This window comes from Rhinatrema bivittatum, chromosome 7, assembly GCF_901001135.1.
Source record: "Rhinatrema bivittatum chromosome 7, aRhiBiv1.1, whole genome shotgun sequence".
Taxonomy (NCBI): Eukaryota; Metazoa; Chordata; class Amphibia; order Gymnophiona; family Rhinatrematidae; genus Rhinatrema; species Rhinatrema bivittatum.
The window spans coordinates 309,864,142-309,884,266 of record NC_042621.1 but is presented as its reverse complement, the minus strand read 5'-3'; the positions used below and the strand labels follow the sequence as shown (position 1 = coordinate 309,884,266).

Here is a 20,125-nt window from a genome sequence, read left to right as displayed (position 1 = left end):
TAATTTACAAAAAAGGACAAACAGACTTCTAGAAGTGTCCTATGCTACCTGGATTGGGTGTCGCTGTCTCAGAGCTTGGGGGAGGTAAACTTTGATAAGCAGGAGATCCATTGTGGCCAGTACACAGTGTGGAGCCAGGGAGCACTAAAAATTCTTGTGTCCATGCTAAGTAAAAGTTTAACTTAGTTAAACTTAGTAAGCCAATTAGGGGGAGGGTCTTATTAAACTCAATTGCAGATACAGAGTCCTGAGAACATCTGTGACCAAGGGCTAACTGTTTGACTCCATCCCACACTACCTCTCTACCCACCCACCCCTTGGTTGTTTGTCTGATATAGCCTGCCTAAATTCATAATTGGCACAAGATAAATTAGTAAATTGGTATTTCCTTAGGTGTTAACAATCAAATTGCCAAAATGAGGACTATCCAATATAACCATTGTGGAGCCTTTATTCTGAGGGAAATCATCTGGAAACTTAGGGCTTGCCCCATTTGTTCAGAACTCTCTTCCTTGAAAAAGGAGCTGGCTGAAGTTAAAGCTCAATTAGCTTCAGTTAAGAAAGGCTCATCCTCTTTACAATATTCAGGAATTAATTCCCCATTACCACAGAAAAACCAAAAGTCAAGGATAAAGAGATTTACAGTGGGCTCAGGCAGGATATAAGACCTGTGACCCACAGGCACCCGTTCTTGACATCTGTGCAACCCACAAGTCTACCCCCTCATTCACACAGGGCATTAAGGAACTCAATAAACAACAAGATTACAGTGGGCTCTGGTAGAATTGAACCTCTGATGCAGACACACACTGTATCAAGTGCAACAAGTACAAAAAGCCTAAGCTTGCTGGGCAGACTGGATGGGCCGTTTGGTCTTCTTCTGCCGTCATTTCTATGTTTCTATGTTTCTATGTTTCTGTATTAAATACTGAAGAAGTTCTTGAGAAAAAGATTGAAGTGTTATCTGAAAAGAAAGAAGAAACCCAATGCATACAGAAATTCCAGATCAGTAACCAAAGGAAAAAGCTCATTGTGCTGGATGAATCTGTCCTCAAAGGCACTAATCTTTTCCCTTGCACAAATGCAAAGGGAAAGGGAGAAGTGGATAACAAAACTGAAGTAAAGTCACAAAAGGAGTCCAGGAACAGCAGTAACCTGAACGAGGAAAGCTGGAAAGCTATGTGTACAAATGCTTGTTGTTTGGGCAATAAAATCCCAGATCTGCAAGCCCTAATGGTAGAGGCGGACTTGGACATTGTTGCTGTCACAGAGACGTGGTTCACGGAATCTCACGATTGGGATACAGCAATACCGGGCTATAACTGTTATTGATCTGATGCTTGATGGGAGGAGCAATCAGATAGTAGTTAGCAATCTGTTCAGGACTGAGTTGCTGGAGTAGCAATCTGTTGTTATATATGAGAGTTGAGGGTGGATCCTTGGACCAGTGGCAGATGACCATACCCCCGGGAGATGATCTCAAGAGGGACCACTGGTCAGGCTCAGAGTCAGGAAACAAACACACACTAGTTCTTTTATTAGACAGTATACTGAACCACCAGAGATGGCAGTAGTGAGCTGGTAAGCCCAGCTGGGCTGTAGTCGCTCAGATACTGGAACAGCGATCCCTGGAGGCTGAGCTGAAGAGAGACTGAGAATAGTGAGTAGGCAGGGTATGCAGATGGTAACACTCACACAATGTCCCAATGAAGCCCAGGAGCTGGAAAGTATAGGCCCTCGAGGAACGAGTACCTGGTTCCAGGGAAAGCTCAGAGAGAACGATGGTAACTCACTGATGTAGCTGATATAGTTGGTAATGAAGACTTCCAGGCAGAAGAGTATACGAAGCGAGTCTGGGATCAGGGCCCTCGAGGAGCGAGTACCGGTTCCAGACTGTCACCTGAAAAAACAAAGAGAGAGCGAGGCCCCTGAGGAGCGGGTACCTCTGGTAAGTCCGAGGAGGCAGAGTTGCTTAGGTAGTGAAACCCTTGCTAACTCGATGTGTTAGCAAATTCCAAGACCTTAAATATCTGTCGCGGGTGACGTCATCTTCTGGGAACGCCTCAGAGGTTCGCGCCAATGCCGGTACTTCAATTGGGGCCACGCGCGCGCCTCTAGGCCTCCAGGAAACTTGGCGATTACAGCGTCGGTCTGGGAACGCCCGAGGACAAGTGGCAGGAGAACGCCAGGGTAGCCAGTCTTCCCGCGGATGGAGAGGGAAGTGCCAGAGAGGTAAGGAGGGCGGAGAGAGGGCATCAGAGGATAGGAAAGGGGGAGGTGTGGCTCTTTATGTCAGAAACAATATCCAAACATCTGAGCTGCAAAGAAGATGGGGCAATGAAGAAGCACTTTGGGCCAACCTAAAAAAAGATGGGACATCCATTTTTATTGGAGTGGTTTACAGGCCTCCAAACCAAAAGGAAGAGCTTGACAGAGATCTGGTTGAAGACTCCAAAAGATGGGATAGAAGGGAGAAGTGGTGATTGTTGGAGATTTTAATTTGCCGGATGTAGACTGGAGAATCCCATCTGCAGAATCTAACAATAGTAGAGAAATAGTGGATGCTCTGCAAGGAGCTTTGTTCAAACAAATGGTAATGGAACCCACAAGAGAGGGAGCTATACTCAACTTAGTGCTCACTAATGAAGATAATGTCTCTGATGTCCAGGTGGGCGCCCACCTCAGCACCAGTGATCATCAAACGGTATGGTTTAATATCACAAAAAGGATACGGAAAAGAAGCACACGGACCCGAGTTTTGCAGTTCAAAAACATGGATTTTGATGAAATGGGGAAGTACCTGTAGGAAGAACTAGTAAGCTGGGAGAACGAGAGAGATGTGGAAGAACAGTGGACCAAACTAAAAGGAGCAATTACCAAGGCAACTAATCTATATGTTAGAAAAGTAAAGAAAAGCAAAAGAAAAATGAAACCTATCTGGTTCTCCAAGGAGGTGGCTGACAAAATAAAGGCTATAAGAACAGCGTTCAAGAAATATAAAAGATCCCAAAGGGAGGAGCACAAAGAAGAATATCTGGTAGAATTGAGGGAGACAAAGAAAGCAATCAAGACTGCAAAAAGTCAAGCGGAAGAAAGGATTGCCAAAGAGGTAAAGAGAGGTGACAAAACATTTTTCAGATACATCAGAGAAAGGAGAAAAGTCCAAAGTGGTATAGTGAAATTGAAAGGTGAAAAGGATCAATGTGTGGAGAGAGACGAAGAAATGGCAGAAATATTAAACGAATACTTCAGTTCTGTGTTCACTAAAGAAGACCCTGGAGAAGGACCCTCACTAGTTAACAAGAAACTAGAGGGGAATGGAGTAGATTTAACTCCATTTACAGTAGAAAATGTATGGGAAGAGCTCGGGAAACTGAAAGTGGACAAAGCCATGGGGCATGATGAGGTTCATCCCAGGATACTGAGGGAGCTCAGAGATGTGCTGGCAGGTCCACTGTGTGACCTGTTCAGTAGATCCCTAGAAACGGGAGTGGTGCCGAGTGATTGGAGAAGAGCGGTGGTGATCCCGCTTCACAAAAGTAGAAGCAGAGAAGAGGCTGGTAACTACAGAATGTTAGGAATTATTAGAAAGGGAATGGTGAATAAAACAGAAAATGTCATAATGCCTCTGTATCGCTCCATGGTGAGACAGCACCTTGAATACTATGCATAGTTGTGGTCTCTGCATCTAAAAAAAGATATAATTGCGATGGAGAAGGTACAGAGAAATGCGACCAAAATGATAAAGGGGATGGAACAGATCCCCTATGAGGAAAGGCTGAAGAGGTTAGGGCTGTTCAGCTTGGAGAAGAGACAGCTGAGGGGAGATATGATAGAGGTGTTTAAAATCATGAGAGGTCTAGAATGGGTAAATGTGACTCGGTTATTTACTCTTTTGGATAATAGACTAGGGGGCACTCCATGAAGTTAGCATGTGGCACATTTAAAACTAATGGGAGAAAATTCTTTTTCACTCAATGCACAATTAAACTCTGGAATTTGTTGCCAGAGGATATGGTTAGTGCAGTTTGTGTAGCTGGGTTTAAAAAAATGTTTGGATAAGTTCTTGGAGGAGAAGTCCATTACCTGCTATTAATCATGTTGACTTAGATAATAACCACTGCTATTACTGGCATCAGTAGCATGGAATAGACTTAGTGTTTGGGTAATTGCCAGGTTCTTGTGACTTGGATTGGCCACTGTTGGAAACAGGATGCTGGGCTTGATGGACCCTTGGTCTGACCCAGTATGGCATGTTCTTATGTTCTATATATATATGGAACCCTGTCTCTATTTGAAACATAATAAAGATATGGAGCTTCTTGTCTGAGGGCAGGGAGAATGATTTCCAAGACACTAATGAAAAAAACATTTTACACAGATTAGCTCCAGACACTACCACAAATGGGGCAATTCTTTCTAGGTGATGAATAATTACAGGCAAAAAAAACACCTTTCTGGTTACAGTATGTATGGTTCCTTTTGGTAAGAGAGCTGAATAGAAAATGCTACTTAAAAATACTACAAAGTTAATTTTCAGTGCTACTTAGCCAGATAAGTAGGGACATATCTGGCCAAGTGACAGCAGCTGCATATCTGGTCCCATTCAGTGTCCTCCAATTAGCAGGATAAATCTTATCTTAAGTAGTTAGCCTGATAGGAGGGGGTGTGGGAGTAGTATGTGGACATAGCAAGGAGGAGTTACTTATCTGGCTGACTTAGCTGGAAAAAAGCGATATTCAAATGATCTGGTTAAGTTAACCGTATAAGTTAGATCTGCTCAATAGCAAGTCTAAGATTAGATGGATAAGATTTATCTGGCTAACTAGTGACTTATTCAGGTATAATCAGTGGCATAGTTGTGCCGCAGAATATTTGTTTGAATACCTACCTACTCCAAAGAGTGTCAGTGGGAGAAGTGGGATTGCATTTTGATTGTATCTGCACATTTAGTATGAGACAAATAACCAGTAATTAAGTGTCATCTTTTCTGCCATTTTCAGAGACTCCAAGCACAGAGACACCAAATAAAACACAAGGTAAGTTCATGTCCCTGTTTTTGGTGCCCAACAATGGGCACTGCCTCTAGTATTTGACTTTAGTGTAAAAGAATTGCCATATATTGCTGGGCATTTAAGGATGGTTACAGACAGAGCACTCATGGGGCCCTTTGCTTTCAGTCAGGCTTCCTAGAAGATGATTGTCCCTAGCTGCCATAGGGAAAGAGTTTGATCTGTTTATTGTTTTGAATAGATCCTAACAGTGGTGTGTGGTCAGGATCTCCTAGGGATTCAGCAAATCCCCAGCCCTAGGATTGCAACTGGCCCTTGTTTTCTCAGCAGGCTGGTTGTGGCAGAAGTAAAAAACACGGGTGGGACAACACAGGCCACTAGGAAGCAGTCACACAGCCCCTGCGGGCACAGTAGAAGTGGGGATTGTGGAGCGTTATCGCTGAAATGAGTAAATGCCTGCATGTTGGGAGATATTTGCCCTATGGCAAAAAAGATCTTGGGGCCAGTCCAAGACAATATTTGGCTGTGTCTGCTAAGATTTATATCTGTTGAGAAGTGGGACAGCCCACCATAGTCTTTCACAAGCACTACAGTTCCATGTCACTGCTACAGCTATGGCCAAGAAAGAAAATGCTGGGAACCTTCAGTCAAGGGATCACAGATGCCTTCAGGACAAATAAATGATGCAATCTGATCTGCCTGTGGCAGGGTGGGGATGCAGAGAGTGCTGCTGTCCTGACAGTGATAGTCATGGGAGCTTTCTCCCCATTCTCCTTGTTGATGGTGGGTCCCAGTTCCCTCTGTTCTGAGCTCCTGCAGACATGTGAGGTATGTTCGCTCAGGGGAGCCACTTTGCTGCTCCGCTCATGAGAAAGAGCTGTGAACCTTTGTCTTTTGCATGAGCTCTTCCATGTCTCTAGGCTCATTCGAATGCTGTTGACAGAGGTCTGAACACGTTCTGTGGTCTTGGATGGATCATCTGAAGAGAGAAGGGTGCTTGCAGTCACTCCCAGCACTAATTGTCTTATTTTTTATGTGCAGTTGCTCCAAGTACAGAACCAGCCCATAATATAACAGGTATGACTTCTCTCTTTGCAAATTAAAAAGTTCAATTGCTTTGTTAGCCTGGTTGAATGCAAGGTAATAAATGTGAGTCCCATTTCTATAGATAAACATTTTGTATAAATAAAATCCTGGAGTGGAGAGAATGAAAAGTGATTTCAGAAAGCTTGAATGGTGGTCGAAGATATGGCAGCTGGGATGAAGTGCAGAGTCATGCATCTGGGGTGCCGCAATCCAAAAGAGCTATATGTGAGGGGAGTGAAAGACTAATGTGCAAGGACCAAGAGAGGGATCTTGGAGTGATTGTGTCTGGGGTTCTGAAGGCAGCGAAGCAATGTGACAAGGCTATAGCTAAAGCCAGAAGGATGCTGGGCTGCATAGACAGAGGGATAATGAGTCAGAAAAAAAGAGGTAATGCCCTTGTACTCCTCATCTGGAGTACTGCGTTCAGTACTGGTTATTATGGTTTTGAGTTGTTGGAGTGGATTCTTGGGCACTGCGGTGATAGTAACGCCCATGGGGAGGAGCCCCATGAGGAGCCGCAGTACTAGGCTAGAATCTACACGCAAACACAGAGAATTTGTATTTATTATACAGTTTGGTGGTACTGCCCAGGGGGGGAAGCAGTGAGGTAACTTAGTAAAAGCAGTCCAAGGATCCTCAGCAGAGGAGACCAGTCCCACACTCGAGTAGATGGTAGGCAGCGCAGGGATAGTAGAGGAAAGTCCCGGATGCAGACTCTGAGCGCTGAAGCTGGTGTTGAGACAGACTGATAAAGTTAGTTACTCAGTGAAGTAGAGAGCTGTATTTATGAAGATCCTGTCAGGCAGAAGTAGATCAGTAAGGCACCAGTGTAGGAAGAGCAGGCCCTTGAGGAGCGAGTACCCGATATCCCAGATAGGTACCTGTAAGAGAGATTCTCACAGGACAAGCAGGATGGTAGTCCTCACATATGGGTGACATCACAGGATGGAGCCCAATCACGGAACACTTCTGTCAAAATTTCCAGAACTTTGACTGGCCCCTACTCGACGGTAATCGACGGAAAACGGGTAAAAAACATACCAGAGTACACCAGCTTGAAAAAGTTAAAGGAGGGACCCCTGTGGGGTAAATTAAATTTTAGTAATTCCGTGAGGAAAATTCCTGTCAGAAATCTCTGCAGAGCTTCTTAACCGCGTGGCTACTGCTGCGCGGAAAAAAGAAGACTGAAGGGGGACCCCTGCTGGCTGCAGAGTTAGTGCCATGCTGGGCACTAACCATGCTGGGCACCGGCTCCTACATCAATGCCGATACGTCCGTTGGTGCAACTGATCCATCCATCGGTGCCGATACGTCCGTCGGCGCCACCGAGCCATCCATCGATGCCCTCGATGCCTGCACCGGTGCCTTCGATGCCTTCAACGGTGCCTCCAGTTATTCCTTCGAGTCCTTCGGAGCCTAGACCAGGACCTTCAGGGATCACACCGCCTGTCCTCCTCTAGTCCCTAGAGGAGCAGGTGCTGATCCCTATGATACCTGGACTGATGATTCTTCACCAGACACCGATGATTTGCCTTCACCACCTTCACCTACTGAAAGCAGAAAGTGTTCTCCAGAGGACCTTCCCTTTATAAATTTTGTGAAGGAGATGTCTGAATTGGTTCCCTTCCAGTTACAGACGGAACAGGAAGATAGGCATCAAATGATGGAGTTGCTACAATTCCTGGATGCTCCCAAGGAAATAACCTTCATCCCTATCCACCAGGTTCTTCTGGATCTCCTCAAAAAGAACTGGGAACATTCTGGCTCTGTTGCTCCAGTCATCAGGAAAGCCGACACCACCTATCTCGTACAGTCAGCTCCAAGCTTTCACAAACCTCAATTGTATCACCAATCTGTGGTTGTAGAATCTGCCCAGAAAAGAGCAAGGAGATCAAAACCTCACACTTCCTTTCCCCCAGGCAAGGAACAGAAATTTCTATATGCCATTGGTCGCCATGTCTTCCAGGGATCAATGCTCATCTCCAGAATTGCCTCTTATCAGCTGTATATGACCCAATATAATAGGGTCTTATTTAAGCAGATACAAGACTTGATAGATTCCCTGCCTCAGCAATTTCAAGATCAACTCCAAACCCTAGTAAACAAGGGTTTTGAAGGAGAAATTGAATTTGAAAAGAAGTTGGCTCTAGAGGCAAAAACTCACAGTAAAAACCTTTTTTAAATATATCCGAAGCAGAAAGCCTGTGAGGGAGTCAGTTGGACCGTTAGATGATCGAGGGGTTAAAGGGGCACTTAGAGAAGATAAGGCCATCGCGGAAAGATTAAATGATTTCTTTGCTTCAGTGTTTACTGAAGAGGATGTTGGGGAGGTACCCGTAATGGAGAAGGTTTTCATGGGTAATGATTCAGATGGACTGAATCAAATCACGGTGAACCTAGAAGATGTGGTAGGCCTGATTGACAAACTGAAGAGTAGTAAATCACCTGGACCGGATGGTATACACCCCAGAGTTCTGAAGGAACTAAAAAATGAAATTTCAGACCTATTAGTAAAAATTTGTAACTTATCATTAAAATCATCCATTGTACCTGAAGACTGGAGGATAGCAAATGTAACCCCAATATTTAAAAAGGGCTCCAGGGGCGATCCGGGAAACTACAGACCAGTTAGCCTGACTTCAGTGCCAGGAAAAATAGTGGAAAGTGTTCTAAACATCAAAATCACAGAACATATAGAAAGACATGGTTTAATGGAACAAAGTCAGCATGGCTTTACCCAAGGCAAGTCTTGCCTCACAAATCTGCTTCACTTTTTTGAAGGAGTTAATAAACATGTGGATAAAGGTGAACCGGTAGATATAGTATACTTGGATTTTCAGAAGGCGTTTGACAAAGTTCCTCATGAGAGGCTTCTAGGAAAAGAAAAAATGTCATGGGATAGGTGGCAATGTCCTTTCGTGGATTGCAAACTGGCTAAAAGACAGGAAACAGAGAGTAGGATTAAATGGGCAATTTTCTCAGTGGAAGGGAGTGGACAGTGGAGTGCCTCAGGGATCTGTATTGGGACCCTTACTGTTCAATATATTTATAAATGATCTGGAAAGAAATACGACGAGTGAGATAATCAAATTTGCAGATGACACAAAATTGTTCAGAGTAGTTAAATCACAAGCAGATTGTGATAAATTGCAGGAAGACCTTGTGAGACTGGAAAATTGGGCATCCAAATGGCAGATGAAATTTAATGTGGATAAGTGCAAGGTGATGCATATAGAGAAAAATAACCCATGCTATAATTACACAATGTTGGGTTCCATATTAGGTGCTACAACCCAAGAAAGAGATCTAGGTGTCATAGTGGATAACACATTGAAATCGTCGGTGCAGTGTGTTGCAGCAGTCAAAAAAGCAAACAGAATGTTGGGAATTATTAGAAAAGGAATGGTGAATAAAACGGAAAATGTCATAATGCCTCTGTATCGCTCCATGGTGAGACCGCACCTTGAATACTGTGTACAATTCTGGTCGCCGCATCTCAAAAAAGATATAATTGCGATGGAGAAGGTACAGAGAAGGGCTACCAAAATGATAAGGGGAATGGAACAACTCCCCTATGAGGAAAGACTAAAGAGGTTAGGACTTTTCAGCTTGGAGAAGAGACGACTGAGGGGGGATATGATAGAGGTGTTTAAAATCATGAGAGGTCTAGAACAGGTAGATGTGAATCGGTTATTTACTCTTTCGGATAGTAGAAAGACTAGGGGGCACTCCAATAAGTTAGCATGGGGCACATTTAAAACTAATCGGAGAAAGTTATTTTTTACTCAACGCACAATTAAACTCTGGAATTTGTTGCCAGAGAATGTGGTTAGTGCAGTTAGTATAGCTGTGTTTAAAAAAGGATTGGATAAGTTCTTGGAGGAGAAGTCCACTACCTGCTATTTATTAAGTTGACTTAGGGAATAGCCACTGCTATTACTAGCAACGGTAGCATGGAATAGACTTAGTTTTTAGGTACTTGCCAGGTTCTTATGGCCTCGATTGGCCATTGTTGGAAACACGATGCTGGGCTTGATGGACCCTTGGTCTCACCCAGTATGGCATGTTCTTATGTTCTTATGAATCCGTGCCCTTCTTAGGGTACATTGTCTCAAACAAAGGTTTCCAAATGGACCCTCAGAAGCTTGAGAGTATTAAAAAATGGACTCAACCCACTGGCCTGAAAGCTTTAAGACAATTTTTGGGATTTACCAACTACTACAGAACCTTCATCAAAAATTACTCTTCATTGACTGTTCCATTAACAGGAGCCAACTGTTACGGCTATGGCTGCTGTGCAACCGCCTCACCACCAGGGGTCCCTCTAGTGCTGGCTCTCCTGGCAGGCCCAGTCCATCTCCCCTGTCCACTCTATGTTCTGGGCTTTTCCTTATAACCCTGCCTGACAGTTCCCTCGGTGCTTCGGCATCGAGCTCGCATGGGCTCCCTGCTCTAGCCTTCCTTCCTTGCTTGCTGTGCGTTTGGTCCCTGGACCTTGCCTTGCCTTGCGCGGCCTTTGGGCCTCATTCCTTGCCTTGCGCGGCCTTCGGGCCTCATTCCTTTCCTTGCCTTGCGCAGCCTTCGGGCCCTCTGCCTTGCCCTGCTTACTGTGTGTGGCCTACGGGCCTTCTGTGTGTGTGTGGCCTACGGGCCCTCTGACCTGCCTTGCCCTGCTTACTGTGTGTGGCCTACAGGCCTTCTGTGTGTGTGTGGCCTACGGGCCTTCTGACCTGCCTTGCCCTGCTTACTGAGTGTGGCCTACGGGCCTTCTGTGTGTGTGTGGCCTACGGGCCTTCTGACCTGCCTTGCCCTGCTTACTGAGTGTGGCCTACGGGCCTTCTGTGTGTGTGTGGCCTACGGGCCTTCTGACCTGCCTTGCCCTGCTTACGGTGTGTGGCCTACGGGCCTTCTGTGTGTGTGTGTGGCCTACGGGCCTTCTGACCTGCCTTGCCCTGACCCAGCCTGGACCCAGACACTGCTACTTGCCGCCTGCCCTGACCCAGCCTGGACCCAGACACTGTTACTTGCCGCCTGCCCTGACCCAGCCTGGACCCAGACACTGTTACTTGCCGCCTGCCCTGACCCAGCCTGGACCCAGACACTGTTTCTAGCCTTTCCTGTCTCTCTCCACCTGGGGCCACCCTTCTGGGTGGTGTTCATGACTCCTGACCGGAGCCCATGCGTAACACCAACATTGCCACTTGGTCTACAGAGGCTGTGACATATAAGGCATGTTTGAACAGCAAGACTAGCTTGTCCACAATACATGCATAGTCCCAACCTCCTTTGAGTTCGTCTCTCTTTAGAAGTCAAATGACTACAGCCGAATTGCATTGGTTCTTCTTCGCCAGCCACAGGACATGGGGGTGTAGGCCGGGGTTCCGACTTGACTCGAGTATCTCCCTGGAGTGGTCTTCTGGGACTCTTGACCTCTTGAACCTTGTCACAAAGTCGGCGATCAATATTTGCTGACAACCATCAGTTCTGCTAAGGTCTCAGGCATCTCACGAACCAGCAGCTCATCTTTCAACCGGGAGTTTAGGCCTTCAAAGAAGAGGGTCTTCAGGCACCTAGGGTCCCAATGTAATTCAGAAGCCAACGTCTTGAATTCAGTGGTGAAGTCTAGTAAAGGTTTATTACCTTGTTGTAGATGAACCAAAGTTGATCCTGCTGTCGAGTACTGGGCAGTATCATCGAATTCTGATCTGAACAGTTCAAGAAACCCGGCAAGATCATTCAGGATAGGGTCATTCCGCTCCCACAGTGGTCAGGCCCAAGCCAGCTCTCTTCCATCCAGATATGAAAAGATATAGGTGGTCTTGGCATACGCTGTAGGAAAATGGTTAGGTTGCAGAGAAAAGTGCATGCAACACTGATTGATGAATTGTCTACATTTCCACACTTCACCCACGAAGCGTGTTGGAGCAGATAGAGGCACAGTAGTCTTGACCGTCACTTCTGGGGTAACTTCTTTACCTGTGGTAGTCGGTGTATTCATCTGTGTGTGTAACTGGTTAAAGGCAACAGTCAAGTTGTCCAACGAATTCTCTTGTTTGGAGATTCCCTGGGCCAGGCCTGGAATGGCCTGCAAAGCAGTGAGCTGAGCTGAATCCATGGATATAGCAATCTGTTATGATTTTGAGGTGCTGGCGTGGATTCTTGGGCACTGCGGTGATGGTAACGCCCACAGGGAGGAGCCCTGTGAGGAGCCGCAGTACTAGGCTAGACTCTAAACACGCAAACACAGAATTTTTATTTATTATACAGCTTGGTGGTACTGCCCGGGGGGGAAGCAGTGAGGTAACTTAGTAGAAGCAGTCCAGGGATCCTCAGCAGAGGACACCAGTCCCACACTCGAGTAGATGGTAGGCAGCGCAGTGATAGGAGAGGAAAGTCCCGGATGCAGACTCTGAGCGCTGAAGCTGGAGGTGAGATATCGAGGAGCAAGTACCTGATATCCCAGATAGGCACCTGTAAGAGAGAATAAGGGCCCCTGAGGCGCGGGTACCCAGGTTAGCGATGAATTACCCCGAAGGGCAGAGAAAAGGCTTTCTGTGGCAGCAAGGAAGTGGCAGAGCAGCTTAGACCGGAGGCATTCCAATCCTTGCTAACTCAGTTTGTTAGCAAACGAAGTGCAGGCTAAATACCCAGATGTCTTGACATCACTCAGAGGGCACGCCCCCGAGGTTCCTGCCATGACGTGGATAAAGACGTGGGTGGCATGTGCACGTGCACCCTAGGAGGCCCTCAGGAAATCCATGGCGAACACTGTCGCCATTGCCGTTCCGGGGATGCCGGAGATAGCGGCATGAAGATGCGGCAGAAGCCATCTTCTCAAGGCTTGAGGAGAGAGAAGGAAGAAAGATGAGGCACAGAGGTCGAAGCCGTCTGAGACCGGACGCAACACTGGTGCATGTATCTCAAAAAGGATAGAGACAGAAGAGAGGTGGTGCAGAGAAGGGCGATCCAAATGTGTGGGGTCAGTATTGGAAGACTTATCCATTAGGCCCCAGTGGCCTAATGGATAAGGCACTGTCCTCTTTAGCCAGGGATTGTGGGTTCACGTCCCACCTGGGGTGGCCTAAAAGACCATGTTTTTTTACTTAGTTTTTGGGTACTTGCCAGGTTCTTATGGCCTGGTTTGGCCTCTGTTGGAAACAGGATGCTGGGCTTGATGGACCCTTGGTCTGACCCAGTATGGCATTTTCTTATGTTCTTAAGACTTGTGAGAAGAGGCTGAAGGATCTATGTATACTCTGGAAGAAATGAGGTGCAGGGGAGATAGGATACAGACTTTCAGATACTTGAAAGTTTTTAATGATGTACAAACTTCAAGCTTTTTCTGTTGGAAAAGAAACTGTAGAACTAGGGGGTCACGAAGTGGAACTCCTGGGAGGACGACTGAAACCAACATCATGAAATATTGCTTTCTCCCTAACGGCTGAGGTTAGAAATGGGGTGATGTGAGTAACCTGCACTGAGAGGCAGATACTAACCCTTAACAGCAGGCATGGGTATTACTATATTGTTAATAACTCTGATTGCATTTTTATCTAATTTTACTGCTATGTTGTTTTTAGCATTAGCAAACGTAACTCAAATGATGTACATTGTATTGTTTGTATTGTTATTTTAATTATGTATGTTTTTACTTGTAAACCGCTTAGCCGGTGAGGTCACTGCCCAATTTGTGATATATAAAATCTTTTAAGGAAATAAATAAATACTACCCTTAATCAATCAGCCTTTATGCTTTTGATGCAATTGCAACATTGCTGTCTGCTTTGACTGCAAAAAAGGGAATTAGATTCAGTTAACAGCCAGCGTTGGCCTTGACTTTTAAGAAACGGGATACTGATACGCATAAATTAGGGGAAAAGCACAGGACTGCTTCTATGGCCAAATATAAAAGCAAAGCACCTCAAGCAGATGCATTGTATGAATTATCAAGAAGGCTGCTCACCCTGTAAAATTATTGTTAGCAGTAATTTTGTTAGGGGTTTGACACTTGTTTGGGGGGAAGGGGGGACCTGAACAGAGCGGAAGTTACTACCATAAGAAACTTTCTGGGTAAACTGGATGGGCCATTTGGTCTTTTTCTGCCCTCGTTACTATTTTACTATGTATTTTACTAAGTTACTTTTGTATGTTGAGTGTTACTGATGTTTAGGGTTTAATGTAGAAAATGCAGAGCAGAAGGCTACGTGTCTCACTGCACTGCTGACGTACCCTGGAGTGGCGGTGGGAGGGGTTTAATGCTGCTGGCATTCTCTCGTACTCACACACAGACTCTCACACACATTCTCTCGTACTCACACACAGACTCTCGTACTCACACACATTCTCTCGTACTCACACACAGACCCCCAAGCATTCTGCAACCATCTCAAGGCATCTAAGGAACTAGGGGCCCAATTTTCAGAGAACTGCAGAGCAGATAAGATAACCATCAGTTAATTCATTTCTAGATTAAACCCAGCTTTTTGTGCAGCTGGGGTTGCCTGTAAAAGTAAGCAGCTAAGTCAGCCTGTCTGGATCAGCCCTTCTTTGAATAGTTAAATCGGTCTAACCTTTGATTTTAGGTGGTTACATTTAGCCAGTCACAACAGAAAAAAGCAATATAGATGGCTAATTTCCAAAGTTATATAGTTATTGAAAATCCAGTCCTTAGTTCTGCAATTACCTCTGTACTATAAAATATCACAAAAAGCAATAACTGACACCTATCCAGTAATTACTGTACCATACTGGGCCACTTCCTCACAGGGAAGAAGAGTTCGTTCTGCACCACCATCAGCTTCTTGTGCCATTCTACTCTAAAGATGTTGTCCCATCTTAGAGCAGGTCCTAAAGTACAACACAGAAACTCAGTCCTCTGCAATAACCTACACTGTCAACAAGAGAGCGGGTCATTTAAAGCTACAGTTACCCCACAGTAACTGCCCAGCTATCCTATCATAAGAACAGGGAGCTTACCCGTATAGTACCCCACAGTGACTGCCCAGCTATCCCATGATAAGAACAGGGACCTTACCCTTACAGTACCCCACAGTGACTGCCCAGCTATCCCATCATAAGAACAGGGAGCTTACCCGTATAGTACCCCACAGTGACTGCCCAGCTATCCCATGATAAGAACAGGGACCTTACCTTTACAGTACCCCACAGTGACTGCCCAGCTATCCCATCATAAGAACAGGGACCTTACCCTTACAGTACCCCACAGTGACTGCCCAGCTATCCCATCATAAGAACAGGGAGCTTACCCGTATAGTACCCCACAGTGACTGCCCAGCTATCCCATGATAAGAACAGGGACCTTACCGTTACAGTACCCCACAGTTACTGCCCAGCTATCCCATGATAAGAACAGGGACCTTACCGTTACAGTACCCCACAGTGACTTTCCAGCTATCCCATGATAAGAACAGGGACCTTACCGTTATAGTACCCCACAGTGACTTTCCAGCTATCCCATGATAAGAACAGGGACCTTACCCTTACAGTAACCCACAGTGACTGCCCAGCTATCCCATCATATGAACAGGGACCTTACCCTTTAAGTACTCCAGAGTGACTGCCCAGCTATCCTATGATAAGAACAGGGTCCTTACCCTTACAGTACTTCACAGTGACTGCCCAGCTGTCCCATGATAAGAACAGGGACTTTACCCTTACAGTACCCCACAGTGACTGCCCAGCTGTCCCATGATAAGAACAGGGACTTTACCCTTACAGTACCCCACAGTGACTGCCCAGCTATCCCATCATAAGAACAGGGACTGTACCCTTTAAGTACACCACAGTGACTGCCCAGTTAACCTATGATAAGAACAGGGACCTTACCCTTTAAGTACCCCACAGTGACTACCCAGCTATCCCATGATGAGAACAGGGACCTTACCCTTACAGTACCCCACAGTGACTGCCCAGCTATCCCATCATAAGAACAGGGACCTTATTCTCCAATATTGACTGCTAGTCTATCCTGTCACAAGAGCAGGCACTTTATTGATTGCCCACTTACTCCTTCTTGAGAACAGGGGCTATAGTGCCAAACACCTGTCTTGCATGCTCGTAGAGGCCTCTTCTGCCTGATATTGGTAGAAGAGACTGTAAAGCCATAGGGGAAGGTGTATGTCTTTGATGGTATAAATAAAGTACATTTTGTAATTGTTTCACCATATATTATGGATTTGATGCTGGGTTGGTGGAAACCTTTATTTTATATTTTCTCATCATGTATTTTTGCATTTGTACAGTGTGAAGAAATATATTTTGGGGCTAGCATACTTTTGTTGAGTTTAGATTGCCTTCTTGTGTTTTTAGAGTTTTTGCCAGAGCTGCTGCTTGTGGACGGCTGGGACCGATGCTCAGGCCGTGTCGAGCTTTACTATGGACGAGTCTGGGGAGCCGTGTGTGATGCTTGGTGGGACATGGATGATGCCATGGTTGTGTGCAGACAGTTGGGATGTGGACCAGCTCTTGATGTACCAAAAGACGTTTATTTCGGCGAGGGTGAAGGAAGAATTCTTCTAGTGGATGTGATCTGTGGAGGCAATGAATCCTACCTCTGGGAGTGTTTGCACAGGGAGCTGATATCACTCAACTGTTATCCTAACAAAGTTGCCAGCGTCATCTGTTCAGGTATTATCTGATTTCTTTTCCTTTTAGTTGGTGTTAGAAACAGATAGAGACCGTAAGGCCCATCTGCTGTGCCGAACCCTATTCCTGCTGCAGTGCCACAGACTCCAGTTCATCTCTGGCTTTCCTGTCATTTCTCCAAAGCCAGGAATCCTCTCTGCTTATCCCAGATGCTCTTCAGTTCTGTAACTGTTTCTGTATCCATCACCTCCCTTGGGAGGCTTTTCCATGTAGTTTAGTTTTGTTTACTAAAATTCATTGATCACTTAATGCGTATGCTCTAAGCGATTAACAAAATAACATACATATGTATTTGCTTCCCTTTCCTTGAAGACGTTTCCTGATGTTGCTCCTCACACTGTGATCTTTTGTTCTAGAGGATTTTATTATATTGTAGAAGGCTTCTGTGTATAATATATTGCTCTGTGCTTTCATTTCATTATCTCTTTCTCTTCTAGTTATTGATATTGTATATTAATTTGTTTGGTTTCTTGCTATTGGTTTGCTTTAAGATTCAAGAGAAAAAAAACACCAAAAAAACCATTCTAGCATTTAATTAGTATCCCTCTCTTATTTGTATTTAGCTGTCACTAATAATCTCTGTTTAGATACTAATATTGGGCATAAAGTGCTGTGAGATCATTTGATAGCTAAGGACAAGTAAAGTTCCAGAAGGTGTCCTGCTAAAACCAGCTTGGGTATGGCTAACTCAGAGGTTGGGGCTAGCTAACTCTGAGAACCAGCAGGAGTCATACAGATTCATTGTGCACAGCCAGGAGTCTGTTTTCCAGTGCAGATAAGATACAACTGCTTTATTAATTTATTATATTGTAGAAGGCTTCTGTGTATAATATATTGCTCTGTGCTTTCATTTCATTATCTCTTTCTCTTCTAGTTATTGATATTGTATATTAATTTGTTTGGTTTCTTGGTATTGGTTTGCTTTAAGATTCAAGAGAAACAAAAAAACCACCAAAAAAACCATTCTAGCATTTAATTAATATCCCTTTCTTATTTGTATTTAGCTGTCACTAATAATCTCTGTTTAGATACTAATATTGGGCATAAAGTGCTGTGAGATCATTTGATAGCTAAGGACAAGTAAAGTTCCAGAAGGTGTCCTGGCTAAAACCAGCTTGGGCGTGGCTAACTCTGAGAACCAACAGGAGTCATACAGATTCATTGTGCACAGCCAGGAGTCTGTTTTCCAGTGCAGATAAGATACAACTGCTTTATTAATTTATTATATTGTAGAAGGCTTCTGTGTATAATATATTGCTCTATGCTTTCATTTCATTATCTCTTTCTCTTCTAGTTATTGATATTTATTTATTTATTTATTTATTTATTTATTTAAGGTTTTTATATACCGGCATTCATGAGAAACACATCATGTTTGGTTTACATAAAACAGGAGTGCAGTAGATACATCAAACTAGAACTGTTGTGTTGGAAGGTACAGTTACAAATAACAAGGGTAGAAGAACTGGGAGAAGGAGGAAATGAAGGAAAGATTAGTAACGGTTAAACTATATACAAATTATACAAAGACATGGTTGTGGGCGGTTTGTTTCGAGAAAGACTATCGAGATGATATTATTTATTTATTTATTTAAGGGTTTTTATATACCGCAGTACGTAAAGAAATACATCACCGCGGTTTACATTTAACAATAACTTAGCAACAGGCTTTACATTGACATTATTAATAGGTATTAAATAAACTAAATTCCATATAACAGTTTTGATGGAAAACAGGCTGAACAGACTGTAGACCATCCAATAAAGTATAACATACAATTAAAATATTGATGTAACTATTAAACCAACACAAAAACTAAGTAGTATTTAAAACAATATATTAGTTTGTGTCTGGGAAAGCTTGCTTGAACAACCAAGTCTTGAGTCTTTTTCTGAAGGTTAGGAGGCAGGGCTCCTGTCTGAGATCTGGAGGAATGGAGTTTCATAAGGGAGGACCAGCTGTGGAGATGGCCCGGTCTCTTAAGGTGACATGTTTGGTAGTTTTCGCGGGAGGTACTTGGAGAGAACCTCTATAAGCATCTCTGGTGGGTCTTGAAGAGATGTGTGTTTGAAGAGGGATTTGCAGGTCAAGAGTGGTGAGTTGATGGGTAGTTTTGTATATGACAGAGATGGCTTTGTACATAATTCGGAAGTGTATTGGTAACCAATGAAGCTCTTTCAGGATGGGAGAAATGTGGTCTCTTTTCCTGGCGCCTGTCAGCAGATGGGCTGCAGCATTTTGTACCATCTGCAACGGTTTGGAGTAAGATGAGGGGAGACCTAGTAATAAAGAATTGCAGTAATCTAATTTTGAAAAAATGACTGCTTGGATGATCGTTCTGAAATCTTGCGTGTGGAAAAGAGGCCTTATCCTTTTTAGTACCTGGAGTTTATAGAAACAATCTTTGGTAGTTTTGTTGATGGACGCCTTGAAGTTCAGTCGATTGTCTATTATCACTCCTAAGTCTCTCACTTGTGTGGTAGGTAGGTTAGATGGATGAGTGGCGTTAGAACTGCTGATCTCCGGCGAGATGAGAAGGAGTTCTGTCTTGGATGAATTTAGTACGAGGTTTAGGCTGTTGAGTAAGTACTTGATTTTTTGGTGGCAGGTTTCCCAATAGTCGAGAGTTTTAGCGTATGTGTCTTTGATGGGGATGATTATTTGGATATCGTCTGCGTAGAGAAAATGTTTTAGATTGAGGTTGGTGAGAAGTTGGCAAAGCGGAAGAAGGTAAATGTTGAATAGTGTCGGGGATAATGAAGAGCCCTGTGGGACACCTATGGTAGAGTCATATCTTGATGATTCCTTGTTTTGGAGTTTGACCTTGTAACCTCTGTTGTTGAGAGAGGTTTTGAACCATGATAGGACGGTGCCGCTAATTCCTATGGACGATAGCTGGTTTAAGAGGATGGAGTGGTTGACTGTATCGAAAGCTGCGGACAGGTCTAACAAGTTCAATAAGAAAGATTTACCTTTGTCAAGACCCATAATGATATAGTCTGTCAAAGAGGTAAGGAGGGATTCTGTACCTCGATTTTTTCGGAAACCGTGTTGTGAAGCGAATAGGAGTTTGTTGTCTTCAATGAAGTCTGTTAGTTGAGAGTTCACTAGTTTTTCCATGATCTTAGCGATGAAAGGGAGGTTAGCTATGGGACGGAAGTTGTTGGGGTCTTGAGGGTCAAGGTTAGGTTTCTTTAGGAGGGGTGTGATTGAAGCCAATTTGAGGTCATCTGGGAAGGAACCTTGGGATAGGGAGCAATTTATGATGTCTGCCAGTGATTTGGAGATGGCGTCTGGGATAGACAGAAGTAGTTTGGTGGGGATGTGATCCGCAGGATGAGAGGTAGGTTTCATTCTTCTT

At 44.4% G+C, this 20,125-nt stretch overlaps 1 protein-coding gene across 1 annotated transcript in view; it reads left to right on the top strand.

Annotated features, from left to right (window-relative positions):
- Positions 1–5,007: 5,007 nt before the first annotated feature.
- LOC115096250 (deleted in malignant brain tumors 1 protein-like) overlaps positions 5,008–20,125 on the top strand; it is a 36,859-nt gene continuing 21,741 nt past the window's right edge. The window contains exons 1-3 of the mRNA XM_029610759.1: positions 5,008–5,039; positions 6,054–6,089; positions 16,428–16,745. Of these exons, the coding sequence (XP_029466619.1) occupies positions 16,535–16,745 (211 nt within the window). The 5' untranslated portion in view covers positions 5,008–5,039; positions 6,054–6,089; positions 16,428–16,534. The remainder of the gene's footprint in view (positions 5,040–6,053; positions 6,090–16,427; positions 16,746–20,125) is intronic.